A 15,485-nucleotide genomic window follows, 5' to 3' on the forward strand; every position below is an offset into this window, starting at 1 on the left:
AACAGTATACATTTATATTTCAGAGGTATTTGGCAAATATATAGTGCTTAAATAACATTGTTTTTTGGTTTGGATAATGGCGTCTGGTCGCATCACACAATACATTTACAGTATTGCTGTATAGATGTTTATGCTCTAATGCAAGAGTTCTCAGTATTTTTGGAAAACCTTCTGGAAAGAATATGTTCCAAGGAAGGCACTGTCGAGCCTCAAGATTACAAACTTTTACTGGAAAAATTGTGAGCTTGTTTTCCTTCTCCTTAGAAACTCATTTACCGGAACCAATAAATTTGCTTTTGCAAATCATCTTTAAAACATACCTGAAGTTGTCATCATATGAGTGCACGTTCATCGAGTTTAAATGTTTCACTAAATTCCTTCTTCTTTTTTTAAAGATATTCAAGATACTCTAAAGAAACTTTTTTAATTTAAATGATGTTTTTGGGTGTTCCAGATATTTACACCAAGAAACTACTAAACATTCCTAAAATGCTTGTTGATGGTTTTAGCCTGCATTACCAAACTCCTGAAAGACATACTTTACCCACCAGATCATCTATTTTGAGATGTGTATCTTAAAATTGCTAGGTTAGTGTCCCAAACATCTGTACATGTTAAGGTCTTGAACCAGTGGGGTCAAACGCAAGAAGAAAAATCTCAAATATAATCTGAAAAAAAGTAAGACTGCTGCAAACTGCTTACTGACTGGATGGACCTGAAATATATAAATCTAAAAATTAATGTGGCCTGACGTTGCGAACTTAGCAAGTTCTTCTTCAGAGGCTAAAACAGAGGCTCAAATATAATCCACGGTTATTGGGCTGTTCCTATTCCAAGAGGTAACAGACTGTTAGCCTGCTGAGGTTGGAGTCTTCGTTGTTGACTGTCTGAAGCCTGCTGTTCTGGTAACTTGGGGAGGGTGTTGTTATCTCCTGAGTCCTGTCTCCCAATTTGACCGCTCCAGGACTTGAAGCGGGGCCTTCTTAGATCCTTGCCCCAGACGGAGTCACCAGGAGGTCCACTACCCTCCCCCATCTCTTTACCAGCATCCCCTCCACCCTTCGTGTCTTTGTTCTCGCTCAGTCCGTTCATCAACGGCGAGCTGTCGGTGGAAATCAACGGTGCCCGGGGCAGGGCACCGACGGAATGCGAGGGTAGGTAGTACCGATCGTAGCGATCACTCATGCTGCGCTGTCTGCCAACCAACGGCGTGATTGCCTTAACGGGTTGCAAGGAGTACGTAGGGATGGCGTTGTTGCGTAAGCTGGCAGGTAAGGCGTCTTCGTGGGTGCGGTGGGATTGCAGGTTGGATCCCTCAGTTTCTTTGAGTTCTGAGAGCATGTTCGTGCTCTGTAGTCGTAGCTGCATACCCAGGCTGGCTGCGTGGGCCATCTGCTGCATCCTCATTTCCTGTCGGAGAAGGATATCCATTTTAAGTCTAAAAAAAGTACTCTACCCTTCAAAAACAGGACAAGGCAAGCTTAGTAAAGCTATTGATTCCAAATAACTTTTTTTTTAAAAGGACGGGAACAAAAAATCCACTTTTGCTACTCGCATGGATACTTGACTTATTGCCAACGCATGTATCTTGAACGTACATGAAACAAATGGTGCCAGACTTATGTATCATGTGGTGTAGATGCTTCATGGAAATAGGCAAGCCTCGCACCGCAAAGCTGCTCCCAGACCAGCGTAAATCACGAGTGACAGTCGGTCAGTGAAACAGATAACCACTCTTAAAACACAAGTGAAAGTCAGTCATTGAATCGGTCAGTCAGGTGACAAGAGAACACCAGGCTCGGACCCCAACTCACCTCTCATGAAAAAAAAAGGTGCACTGAGATTAAAATGAAAATACCTGTAGTCGTTTCTCTCTCTGTCTTCTCCTGAGAAACAAGCGTTGCTTCTCCCTGTAGATGTGCCAGCTGGGAGTGAAGAGGGACACCATCAGATCCTCCTCCTCCGCCTGCTTCCTCCTCAAGGCTGCCTTCATGGCTGGCGAGGTGTTCAGCTCTTGGAATTTCCCTAGCATGGTTTCGAAGACTGGGCTGTAGACCTGGGTGGAGATCGTGGATAGGAAAGTTGCAGCTATGAGCAAGTGCGGGCGAGGACCATTAGTCGACTAGTAGTCTATTTGTGACCTAACTTACACCTGCGGTAATAGCAATGTGCAAACGTCCAGGCCTAATACTTACCTACTGTAGACATTCCTTTGTTTCGTATAGTTAAGAAAAACCGCGGAAAAAATCATTTTACTCATTCTGTGAACACTCTTTGAACCCAAATATGTTATCATGATTTCCTTGAGTGTTCCTCTGCATTTGGCGACTGATGACCCTAACCCAAATATGCCTCTAAAGCTGTTTTCCAGAGAGGGGGAAACCTTGTGTGGACCTGGCTTAGTCCACAGAAGGTTCACACAACCTGCATCGTGTGGACCAGTTTTGTTTTTAGGTCCATCCCCCACACAAAGATGGCAAGGTTGGCATGCCACTGCCTCTACTCACAACACGTCTTGGTCGTGGTTCTTGTTATGCATTATGATGCGCGTGGCTATTGCTAACCCGTGATGCAACCGTGCCCCAAACTTCGGTTCCAAACAGTTGCTTAAAGTAGTCCCATTATTCTACGTTCGAGTGAAGTTAGTTCAACTATGGTTAGCCATGGTCCTCGCTTGAACGTGCTCTAAGGTTTTTCTTTGAATTATGGCAGTTTGCTAATCTAGTCTCACCAATAATGTTTTACATTCAACTCAACGGTCTCTACTTAAATTATAGAAAAGCCAAACTGAATTGTAGAACTATAGCAATACATGTTTTAAAGACCCTATCTCGTGGGCACTGGTTTTAGTTTCTAATGCAGTCGTATGGGTATTCAACTCATAAGGACACACTCAATGTGCACCACTATTTTAAAGAGGTTGTGGAATGCTCGAAGACATTTCCGTCATTTTTTGGGTATATGTAGCCTAAGGTGTGATGAAATAAAAACGACTATTGTTTCTGTCATGAAATGAGTACAAAGGGTACTTTTGAGAAATATTTTTCAGGTCCTGTTTCGACCCGAACGTGCAATTTGTGTAAAAGTCGTCGTTGCGGGCAGCAAATAAAACACAGTAAATCGTAGACATTCGGGTCGAAACAGGCATGACAGGACTTGAAAAACAGCTCTCAAAAGTACCCTTTGTACTCATTTTATGACAGAAACAATAGTCTTTTTTATTTCATCACACCTTAGGCTACATATACCCGAAAAATGACGGAAATGTCTTGGAGCATTCCACAACCTCTTTAACTGTCATATTTGAATGCAAAAACAGACCAACTATTTTCATCAGTTGCTCAGTTTCTACAAGTTAATAATGCTTGGTCGAAGGAGTTGAAGTTTTGTGCGAATTGGAATTACAACAAAATCACATTTGAAAGCTTCAGCCCATTCCATCAACAGTCTAAAAGCTGGTTTTAGTCACTCCAGCTTTGTTTTGACTGGCAATGTTCAAGCTATATAGTGTGACAATTTTCAACTTCAAAATATTCCTGCGAGTACAAATTGGGATTGGATTGGGATAAGCTACCAAATTATTCATGGTTCACATTATGACCGAGTCAAATCGCAGAATGAAACGGTCTTGCATTATCCAAGGTTTTATGTTCAACCAAATTTTTTGCCGGAGCAAGAAGTTCTTGTGTATTGTGCATTCGAACAGGGTTGAATTAACGCAGAGTCGGGCCAAACTGGGTCGAACAAAACCTTGCTTTTTAGGGCTGTAGTGTGAAACGGCCTAGTCAAGTCTATTAACAGACTAACAAGATCATCAGCGCTCTACCAAAGTCGACATTTGGAGTACCTGTTCTTCCTGTAACCTGTTCACCCTCGCTCCAAGCCTCAGCTCCGCTATCTCCCTCATGGTTACGTACGTCGAGTGACTCTTCTTAAAGACCTGCCTCTCAAAGTTGTTTAAGTCCAGCTCCAACGCCTCCAAAGGTTCCAGACAAGTTACCGTGGCAACGTAGGTCGGCAGGTGCAGCAAGACCGAGATATCACCTACATAGGCAACAAAGGACACCAATTTTGCTAACCAGCTTTGGCAGAATAAGACTAACTAGTTGTCGTGAAATAGGAGTGAACTTGTAGAAATGAGGTTTTGAGATTTTAGCATAATGGAAATGGGGCGAAATGGATACAAGAGTCCGGGAAAGCTTTAAAATGGGTTGATGATTATTTTGTTTTTAATTTGGGGCTTGACATATGAGAACGAAACGCGGCCTGCGTCTTCCATAAGCGCAGTACTTTTGCTTACAGTAGACTGCAAGGGATGCAACGAATCGTTAGGTTCCCAATCCATCCTGTTTATTGTTTGCATTTTAATGCTGAAAACATAAAACGCGCCGACGGTTAGGGTCCAAATTGAGGCGCAGGAACCACAAACGCGAAGTCATTCTTTAAAAACGTTTCAACTATTATTCTGCAAATATCTTCACAAAAGTAATTCGTAACATGCTGTATAATGTCATACTATGTCCTGTTTATACCTATGAGCAAGCAAAAAGTCTACCTTAAATTGAATACATTTAATTGAACATTATAATATTTTGCCTTAAATTCGATTGCATGTATCATGCGCATACAATCGTTCAAACCGTGCATTCATTTAGAAATTTATGTATGAACAAAAATGACAGTTTAAAATTTGAGACGTGTTGAAATGACGGCATTTTGGAATGCGGAAATTTGAAAATGAAAACTGCATTCATGGACACCAACCTATGTAATCGTTCGTTCCGATAGCGCAGAGCTGGACCGATCTCATGTTGACTTCCTTCTCTGCGGCTGCGTACCCCTCCCTACGCCTGGGGTTGTTGGGGCCTGGTTTGTGAAGGTCCTGCAACCAGTAGTCGGATGAGCCGGGGAAAGAGGCTCGACTTCTCTTGCAAAGCCTGGAAAGAAACACGAACACTTCATTCTTAAAAATGGTCAATGCTAGTGAAGTTTCACACAGCTCTACATATCAGTCTATAAACCTAAAACAAAACACCGATGCCATTGAAGTAGCTAGAAAAAAGTTTGCATCAGAATGTCTTGTAAAAAAAAAAACATCGCAAGAGAAGGTATAAAGAGCATCGCAAGAGAAGGTATAAAGAGCATCTTTTGGAATCTTTAAAGGTAAATGGCGACTGTTCCACTTCGTAGATGTGTGTTTTGAACAAAAACATTTTCAAACAGAAAAGCTTTGATGTTATATAACGACGTTGAAAACTGTGGTTTTTGTTCGGTAACATTTCATCTTGATACCCCTACCAAAGAGGATCAAGAATAAAACGTGTTTCTACAAAAGATCTCCGCTTGTTGTCCAGAAAATTTTTGAGAGAGAGGGAAAAAGTTGACGGTATAAATAAAAGGTAGAAGGTCTGACATTCCGATCCTAGCATGATCTTTCTCAAAGGCAAAATTGCATGTGAGTAGTTTGTTCTGGGCAGCGTCTATCAAAGGTGGGTTTTTTTTGGGGGGGGGGGGTTCGCATGGGTACCAACCTGACTTCTTTGGCATATCGGACATCCTCTTGGCTGCACATGTTCGGATACTGCTCGATGTGTTGGATGGGATCTATGGAAACCACGGCCCGGCCTGACGTGATGAAGATGAGTCCCCTGACTTTATCCCCTTGTCTGACGATGCTGTTGCCGTACTGGTACCGGACTCTGGTCAGGCTCATGGCCATGACATTTCTCTGCCGCGGGGTCCAGTGACTATAAGAAATTTTTTAGGACAAACAAAATGTAGTCCAGTCACAAGTAAATCACAAGTCCAGTTACAAGTCCAGTTACAAGTCCAGTCACAAGTCCAATCACAAGTCCAGTCACAAGTCCAGTCACAAGTCCATCACAAGTCCAGTCACAAGTCCAGTTACAAGTCCAGTTACAAGTCCAGTCACAAGTCCAATCACAAGTCCAGTCACAAGTCCATCACAAGTCCAGTCACAAGTCCAGTCACAAGTCCAGTCACAAGTCCAGTCACAAGTCTAGTCACAAGTACAGTCACAAGTCCAGTCACAAGTCCAGTCACAAGTCCAGTCACAAGTCCAATCACAAGTCCAGTCACAAGTCCAGTCACAAGTCCATCACAAGTCCAGTCACAAGTCCAGTCACAAGTCCAATCACAAGTCCAGTCACAAGTCTAGTCACAAGTCCAGTCACAAGTCCAGTCACAAGTCCAGTCACAAGTAATAGTGGATGAAATATAAAATGGGAATGCCTTTGTCAAAGTTCATTGAGTAGTTTGTGAGTTGAATTGGGACTGGAGGACTTGTGATGGACTCGACTACATTCCTGAGGCAAAATCTATTTTGGGTGTTTCACTCAGACGAAGTTTTAACAAAAAGTTGAAAAGGGGAAACAGATTTGTCACAATGGGGACTCGTTTATTCGTACAAAGAAGATATTGCACGAGAACTATCTTCTAAACAGAGTTCAAGTCAAGTCCTCACATGCCGTCACAAGTTCATCAAAAATCAACCAGTCGCAAGACTTGCCATAAGCTAAAACTGTGATAACGGCGTGTCCTTGTCATTGTTCATCCCACTATTTGTGACCTAACTTGTTATTTGACTTGTGATTTGACTTGTGATTGTTACTTCGATTGACGTTTTGTGAATTGACCACAGAATAAAACCCTGCATGTCCCATCTTTCTTGTAAACAGTTTGCCGGGGTTTTCAAGAACAGGTTTGGAGGGATATCTAACGGAAATAAGACGTGAAAAAAACTCGCCTTATTTTATCACGTCACTTCACAGAAGTCTTCCCATTTATTCCGAGATGACTGGTGCATGTGGACGTGTGCACACCAGATGTAGTTCAAAAGGGAGAGGAACACCACACATTATCTAGTTGGTCAGACCCTCCCCAAATTTCCCCTTGAACATTTGTCATTCTGCTTCTCAGAAACAGTTTCCAAAATTGTCCAGAAATTGTTAAAACAAAGTTCTAAACCGGTTGCCGTAAAAGACCGTAAAAATGACCAATTAGCTAACGGCATGTCCTTTGTGGCGGCAATTTTCAAGACTTTGACCGGCCGTCTCAACGACACCGCTCCTCCTTTATTTACCTGAACAGGGGGAAGGTGTTGACAAACTGTTTCTTCCCCGCGAACTCCTGCTGCTGTGCCGCCTTGAGTGATCGGTTGTAGAGGTCTCTGTCCACCACGATCAGCCCCGTAGGCTGGTCGGCTATGACCGACGCGCTCCGTATCAGGTTGGTCTGTACCAAAGCTAACTCGCCAAAACTCTTGCCCGGACCTGCGTGGTATGCGAGTTTGAGTCAAGTGTGTCCCGTATGGGATACCGTCAGTTTGATGAAATGCATGTATTTGACTAAATCTTGAGTAGATATTTGAATTCGCTCGATAATATCAAAATCTTGAAAGTCGAAAGAAATGAAGTCATAATAAATGTTATTTGGAAAAGGTGTTAAAATGAAGCAATTTCGTTCTATATAGGAAACTGGAAAAATGAGATAGTGTATGCCTACCGAGTTCCCTGATGTGTACTCCAAACATCGTCCTGTCCAACTTCCCGGATGAATCCGTCTTCATCTGGTCCTCATCGCTCGAGGAACCCGTCTCCGTTTCTTCCTCCTCTTCATCTTTCTTCGAAAAGAAGCTTGCCTCCTTCTCCGAGTAAGTCGGCGGCACCCAGCTATGGGACCGCGATTCCCTCGTGGAGCCGCCGGGCTGCAGCTCCTGGCTCTCGCTCGGCGGCAAGAGGGTGGTGCGCGCCCTGTTCCGCGCGCCGGCGTTATTTTTCAAATCCTCCGATACGTCTTTATTAGTCTCTCCGGTTTTACGGTCGCGCTTTTCCGGACCTTTTGGTCGCGGTTTGGGTGAGGGAGACCGGAGGGTGGTGGTAGATTTGGCGAGGCTTTTGCTCCTGCCCCGGGAAGGCGGGGGTATGAGGCTGTTGGTTCGGCTCCGATTGGCTCGGTGTTTGGCCTTCCTCTTGGCTTTGGCAAGGTCGTTGGGGTTCTGGATGTTGCCTTGTTCCTCTAGAGTCTGGTTGATGTAGATGGACACGGAACCGCTCAAAATGATGTAGAAACTGCGAAGGGAATGGTAGATAATGAGAAATCACTGAGAGCAGTGACAATTAGAGTTTCCCATGCCATTAAGAATAAACTACGGGGGAAAGCTCGAATTGTTTATCTATGGATTTTTCTCTGGGTTCCAACAATCCCTCTATATTTGCCTTGCGATTTTTAACAGAGATTATCATTCGGCATAGACTTGCGTCCGTGGCCGCCTCGTCCTCAGATTGTAATGGGGGCGTATCCCTTGGGTCGCCGCCATCACCTGTTCTCTTTCAATCGCCGCTGCTTAGGGCGACCTCTGCCACGCCTCGTACCCGTAGGCAAACCGTCTATAACTGCGCAGGGCAGACCTCCTTGTCTCATCACATGAGTGCACCACATATTAACAGAGAGTTACCCTCTTAAAACGTTTTGGGACTTATTTCCCTAGGTATTGAAATAATAGAATGATATATAGTTACAATTAGTTCTCATCGACGAAGTAGGCCTATTATTTATGCATATTTGTTTTTAACTCACCAATCGCCAGTGTCTCCCTGTTTGATGATGATGTTGTCTGCCGGAACGGATCGGAACTCGCAGTTTCGCACAATATCCTTCACTACATCTAATATTGTGAATGAAGTGAAATTTTTGCCCCAAATCATCCGATCAAATTATTTGTCTTTAAGATACTTTGTGGTTAAGAAAAGCGCGAAAATCAGCACATCTTTCTTGAAAAAAATGTGTCATGCGTGATTGTAAAATTCGATTTTTCCGTGATTTTTTTTCTCTTGAAAATGTAGAAAATGAAGGCATCATCAACCAAACGTAAAAACGAAACACAAAGAAAGTTGATCAAAAACCTCAACAAAAGCAATAACTTTTATTAGGATAATTATAGTAATTAATCCCTATTTGGAAAGTATACCAGGCAGTATTATTACTGAATCGTTGTTGATACATCCCCTTTCACCAAATTCCAAAATAGACACATCACCAGTGAATAGTTCTCGGCTCTTACCTGTTTTCTGTGACTTGAACAGTCCGCTCATGTTCTGAAACCACGGGATCAGCGACTCGATGTCCCGCGCATGTCTCGTGGAAGGATCCTGCGAGATGAGTTGCACCACTCGCTCGTAAATGTGAGCCATCTTCCTATATGTGCCCAGAGGAATTATACCGTTGCTATAGCAGTGGATAAAATAAACAAATCCTCTTTTTGTTGCAGTAATAAATCTCGACAATCGACCTAGGCTGTGTGGTGATTTTACGGCCAGATGGTCTCCACTTAGGCTAGAACGGTGTCGCATTATAAAGCAATTTCTCACTCAAAAACAAATATTTGTCGGCATTTTGACTTTCAGTTGACTGACTGCTTCTCATTGAGGTTCTTGAGGTGTGTTTGTAGATTAAAGCAAATTGATCTGAAACTGTGAAACAGCTTCAGAGTTTGATGCCGTGGTAGCCTATATGAAAAGTCGATAGTCGGTTCGTAAGCCTATGATTATTATCCAGGTAGAAAAAAGGGTGGAGCTTGGGTTGGCTTGAGTTGGGAGGGGATATTCTCACGCTTGGTGGCGTTATTCGTTGCAGTGAACAACCTCGGCCATACTGAAAGGTGTGTGACTGTAAAGTTTCTTTTTTTCAACTCATCGTGTGTACATTTGTAAATTCACTAAGTAATTTAAGCTCTACCTTTTTGTCCTTGGCTTTAGGCTACTTGATAGCCCCAATCATGTGGCTAATCCGAGACTTATTGGGTCAGGTTGAGGCAGTGAATTTGCACTCGCTTTTCACCCCGGGATATGGCCCGGGTTCAGACCCCGCCGAGAAACACTCCGTGGTACGGCCGCATCTCGTGCAAACTCCACTGAGTTTTTGTCTGCGGTTTTTAATTTCGTTACCTCCCAAGATACAATTTAGTTTTTACCCCACCAGACTTTACTTCAAGTCGCCGGGTGATAGATCGGTTTCGTCCTCGACCCAGTAGATAAAAACCATTAGCCCTATAGATAGTCACAAATCAGCAACGAAGTGCTAAAAATCTGCGTAGTCGAAACAGAAACAGGTTTTTATTTTATATACCGACTTGAAATCAAGTCCATGGCTCCGCGGGTTTCGGCCACCATTGTTTGAATTGCAGCGGTTATGTGCTTGAGAGTAACTTCTTGCCAGAAATAAAATAATGGAAGAGCCCTCTTAACCTAGTTTCGAGTCACTGGGGACAATGTTGGTTGTTTTTAATAGTTTTTAGTGTCAAGGCCAGGTGCATGTTGTTTGCCAGCCCGACACCGTTTACAAAATGCCGACCCATGGGGTGTTTTCATCACGCCAGAAGCGACGCAAACATGTCTGCCTTCAATTTCCGATCATCATTCAGATTTACCTAACGAACTGTCCGAGGCCTACTATATTGTGACAGATATTGTACCTTTTATTTTTCGGTAAGTGCTTTAACTTTTGTCGTTGCTCAAGAGGATCTGCAAATGGATGTTATCCGATCTTGGCGCTATTCAAAAAAACAAGCATGTGCAACGTTGAAATGATGGGTCATCGCGGTGACATTCACGTTATTGTGTGTCATAAGAGAGACGATGTTGATTAAAGATTTTGGTGAAGATGCCCTAATGAACATTATTTAATCCTTTTATCACACTATTATTACTTTTTTGGGGAAATCATTTTTTTTTAAACGGTCTTATCGCACAGCACACAACTCTTAAAAAAAAACGCGTGAAAATTAATGAACCACAATGGAAAGACAAACACAAACGATAATTTACATTAATTAAACGAAGAATTCAACCTTAGACGGTATAAACCATAAATGACGCACACGGCTGATATAAAAAAAAATACGGGCCAAAGCCGCGCCGTTGAAATCCACATGTCAAGTACGCCTACTTTGTGAAAAAAAGTAATAATACAGAAGTCAGAAGAATATCCAAAAAAATATTAATTCCAACTTGAACATATCTTTATGACAATTTTTTCGACGTATGGAAAAAAATAGGTGGCTGCTGAGGGGTGACGAACTCTTTCATTTGTCAAAACCAATTGGCCGACAATTCACATTCAAAAAGTACAAATCAATAAAAATGTAATAACTTCACTAAAAAAAAAAAATCAGTATGCGATTTATGATCAAAATAAACGGGCCGGTGTAATGTAAACATTGTGGACTTTTGCCTCCCCAGAAGACCGCCACTGAGCTATCGTACCAGGAGGTATATAGTCTGCCGCAACATGTTTAAATAATCACATGAAATACGAACATTAATTATGAGGTGTTGATGGTTGTTGCCGAGCGGTTGGAATGTGGAACTATGCTAGGGCATGCACAGCGAGCTACCGGCAATTTTTTGTGTGTTTTTGACGAGCCTTTATGAAAAGGTCGTTGAATAAAATAGTTGGGAAATTGTATTCTTTCTGACAATTGGCACAAATTGATTTTGTATAATAATAATATAATAATAATAGCAGGCATTTATGTAGCGCTTTTACGCCGCAACGGGGTGTCAATTCGTGTAAATTTGACTAACTTTTGCCCCGATGAAAATGTAGGCAAACGTACACCGTGTTTTTTTTTTTTCAATGGACGTGCTGTCATTTTGAAGAAAGCTTGAACAGTGCATGTCGGAAACTTAATTTATCAAAACTCCTGGAGTTTTGGTGTTTTGATGATCATACAAACAAACTGTTTTTGTAATATGATTCATAATAAACAAAATCATCATTTTGAGGATTTTTTTCTGAATTTGTTTTGAATTATTTCCATTACTTTTACATCCTATGACTATATTGGTTACGGTGTCTACTTTCAGTCGAGAATTAAACCGTCTCAGCCTTCAAAAGATGTTTTTGTTGAATTCTTCAATTTCAATTCACAACAGAAAGACCTATGTTTTATGAAACGTAAATGAGGAACCGGTTAAGAGCATCTTTGTGTCAATATTTCTGGAGTGTTTCTTCGAGAATTTCCTTCACAATAAAAAATTTTTTTATGCCACCAATGTAACTGCCTTTTATCATATAAATTTTGTTGTTTTTTTACTGCAAAATCGCCCCAAGCAAGGCTATAAAAGCCACTCTTGGCAAAGGGCTATGAAGAAAAAATGAGACGAAGAAAATAATCAGGAAAACTTGAGGTAGGAATTGAATTGCTCTTAAAACATGCTAGATCATAGAATGGAGGGAAACACGCACTAGGCAAGCAGTTCCAAATAGATACAAAATGTGGGGAAAAGCCATTAGAGTAGCTCTTGGTTCTACATCTCGGCACAGCTAGAGTGTATGGGTGAGAGGAAGCAGAGAGCCTGGTTGCACGCTCAAACACCCTGACAGGAGGAACCAAGTCATACAAACTGATGGAACAACTTGCATGCCTGATTATAGTAGCTCTTTGTTCTACATCTCGGCACAGCTAGAGTGTATGGGTGAGAGGAAGCAGAGAGCCTGGTTGCACGCTCAAACACCCTGACAGGAGCAACCGAGTCAAACAAACTGATGGAACAACTTGCATGCCTGATTATAGTAGCTCTTTGTTCTACATCTCGGCACAGCTAGAGTGTATGGGTGAGAGGAAGCAGAGAGCCTGGTTGCACGTTCAAACACCCTGACAGGAGCAACCAAGTCAAACAAACTGATGGAACAACTTGCATGCCTGATTATAGTAGCTCTTTGTTCTACATCTCGGCACAGCTAGAGTGTATGGGTGAGATGAAGCAGAGAGCCTGGTTGCACGTTCAAACACCCTGACAGGAGGAACCAAGTTAAACAATTAAACTGGTGGAACAATTTCATTGGAAATATCTGTAGAACAGACTGTACCGATTCCGAACATTCCGAACCGAATTCCTAACCGATTCCTAACCAATTCCTAACGCTTTCCTAACGGCGCGTTAGGATGGGTGAGATGAAGCAGAGAGCCTGGTTGCACGTTCAAACACCCTGACAGGAGGAACCAAGTTAAACAATTAAACTGGTGGAACAATTTCATTGGAAATATCTGTAGAACAGACTGTACCGATTCCGAACATTCCGAACCGAATTCCTAACCGATTCCTAACCAATTCCTAACGCTTTCCTAACGGCGCGTTAGGAGGGTGATGGCTACTGGCCTACGGTGGGAAAGGGGTTGTAGTGACTAGCTCATGAACTCTTCACAACCAAATTAACGATTCGCTTCTGCACCCGATCTAATAGAGATAAATGGCAGGCACAAGCTCCGGCCCACATAGGTAGGCCCTTACCTAAAGTAAAATTGAATTCTATTTCAAGATGTACGATTCTTCATGACCATTATTATGTAGTGCTCAACACTATTGACGTGGCAATGAAGCCGATGGCCTCAGTGCTGTCTTGCTGAGAGGATTTGAAAGGAAAAGGTATTCAGTGTCATACAGTCGCTTATCACCGAGTGCCTCGGTTTCAATTCAAATTTGAACTTGAAATTCGTCTACACTCTAAAAACTCCGGGGTCAAATTGACCCCGATATGAGTCTATATCTGAAAGGTCCGTTTCAGGGTCAAAAAATTACGATTTTTAGGTCAAAATGATCCAGAAAAAAATGTCTTTTTGACCCGGGAAAAGTTTATTTTGACCAAGAAAAGGGTAAATTTTGACTCGGAAAAGGTTGTGCAGATATAGACGCAGATTCTGAGTCAATTTTGACCAGGGAGTTTTTACAGTGCATAGTGGTCAGAAAAAAAATGGTTTGCCCTAGCTGGATTTCTTGATATGACATTACACCAAATTCATGTAAATGCCATCGCAAAGCTATATTGTTCAAAAACACAGTCAATTCCATCCTCAGTGTCAAATCATTCGTAGCCAGGTTTTCCTGTATTGTTTGGGCATCTGTTGATTGCATGGAATGATTTGCCTTTGAGTCAACATATCACTGCCCCCGATTAAACACGGAGTATTGTAAGCGGTCAAACAGAACTGGTCTATGAATAACGAATGTGTTTGCCCGATGACTGAAAATTCAAGGAGTGGATGGAAATATTATCATACAGGTGCTGAATAACAACAAAAAAATATATGCCAATAGTCTGACAAAAAAATTGTTACAGTTTCGGCGGCAGACATGCACACACTGTAGATCATAACTAGTGTATTCTTGCTTTTCGTGTGGAAATGACTCACTTATGTTCGGGATTTTTTAGGTCTTTAGAAACACATACTGCTTATAGCCTACATCGCAGGAATTCGGTCTATTTTTTTTAACTACCGCTTCCACTGATTTTGATTCGTGTTATGAGTTAGTGAGTTAGGATTGTACCGTGGAATTTAAATCAGCATCGAGCAGAAACGAATATGTTGCCTCTTTGTGGGCGGGTTCTGACAAACTCCTGCCTTCCTGATGTCTCGTGCATGCAATGTCCAACGACGACAACCGACCGACCGACAAGGGCGGATCCAGGGGGTGGGGTTGGGGGGCCCACGGGGGCCATGCCCCCCCCCCCCAAAAAAAAACGAAACCAATTTCTTTTTTCTTTTTGAGTGGAGTCGCAATAAAGACATGCACTGCGTTCACCAACTTCTTTTCCTACAAAACATTGGTTAAAGTGTTCAGAAATTGCCTCAGATCGCACCACAGAGCATCCAGAATACATTTTTTTTCGGAGCCCCTTAAGCAGGCCCGAGCCTCACACCGTAATTTTTTGGACCCACTTTTTGGGTGGACGAAAACTTTCCCCCTCTCTCCCCCCTCCCCCCCCCGAAAAAATTGTGTTCTGGATCCTCCCTTGCCGACCGACGGTCCGACCGATCAAATTTACACCCATACATGTTTGCTTGCTTGCACTTTTTGCACAGTCAGGATCGATATTTACATTAATGTGCCAATCGTGGACAATTCAAGCACGGAGGAGTACGATGGTTTCTTCTGTGGTTCAAGGCTGTGCACGGTTACTTTGGCATTGCCCATATTTCAACCAAAAATCTGTCCGAAGACCAAAATGCCTTGCAGTTCCCATTATCAATGAAAACAAAATTGTGTCGGTTTTCGTTTTATTACCGCAACGGTACCATCTTATTTCCAAAGGGTGAAGCTAGGAACCAGACGATTCAGAGTGAAAATCACTCTAATGTTTAGCCTGAAATACTCCGGAAAAGAATTATTCCAGTGGAAAGTCGAGTGAAAACTTGATCTGTTCGATTGAATGAATTTCACTCTAAAATGCCTGGTCCCTATAGTTTCAGTCGGTGGAAGTGACTTGTCACTCGAATGGAGTGAATTTTGACTCTTCGCAAATAATAGAGTGGAATCCTTAAATTTATTTAGAACTATTTGAAGTTGCGAGTTGTTAACTTCTTATACGTAATGAAACACAAGTCATGTCGACTACAACAGGTCTGTAACGCATTATAATTATTGAAATGAAATACAATATATTTTTTAATAGACCTTCTATGT

General features: G+C 42.2%; 1 protein-coding gene across 1 annotated transcript; it reads right to left on the reverse strand.

Annotated features, from left to right (window-relative positions):
• Positions 1-801: 801 nt before the first annotated feature.
• Positions 802-9,238, reverse strand: LOC119726683. Its single transcript, XM_038198471.1, has 9 exons — positions 9,083-9,238; positions 8,599-8,686; positions 7,525-8,090; positions 7,103-7,292; positions 5,532-5,747; positions 4,765-4,937; positions 3,848-4,044; positions 1,859-2,056; positions 802-1,410 (listed from the first exon to the last, which is right to left on the reverse strand). The coding sequence occupies exons 1-9, from the start codon at positions 9,210-9,212 to the stop codon at positions 814-816; spliced, it is 2,355 nt and encodes a 784-aa protein (XP_038054399.1). The 5' UTR covers positions 9,213-9,238; the 3' UTR covers positions 802-813.
• Between the last annotated feature and the right edge of the window lie 6,247 nt (positions 9,239-15,485).

Source organism: Patiria miniata, unplaced genomic scaffold (genome assembly GCF_015706575.1).
Source record: "Patiria miniata isolate m_02_andy unplaced genomic scaffold, ASM1570657v1 HiC_scaffold_2, whole genome shotgun sequence".
Classification (NCBI taxonomy): Eukaryota; Metazoa; Echinodermata; class Asteroidea; order Valvatida; family Asterinidae; genus Patiria; species Patiria miniata.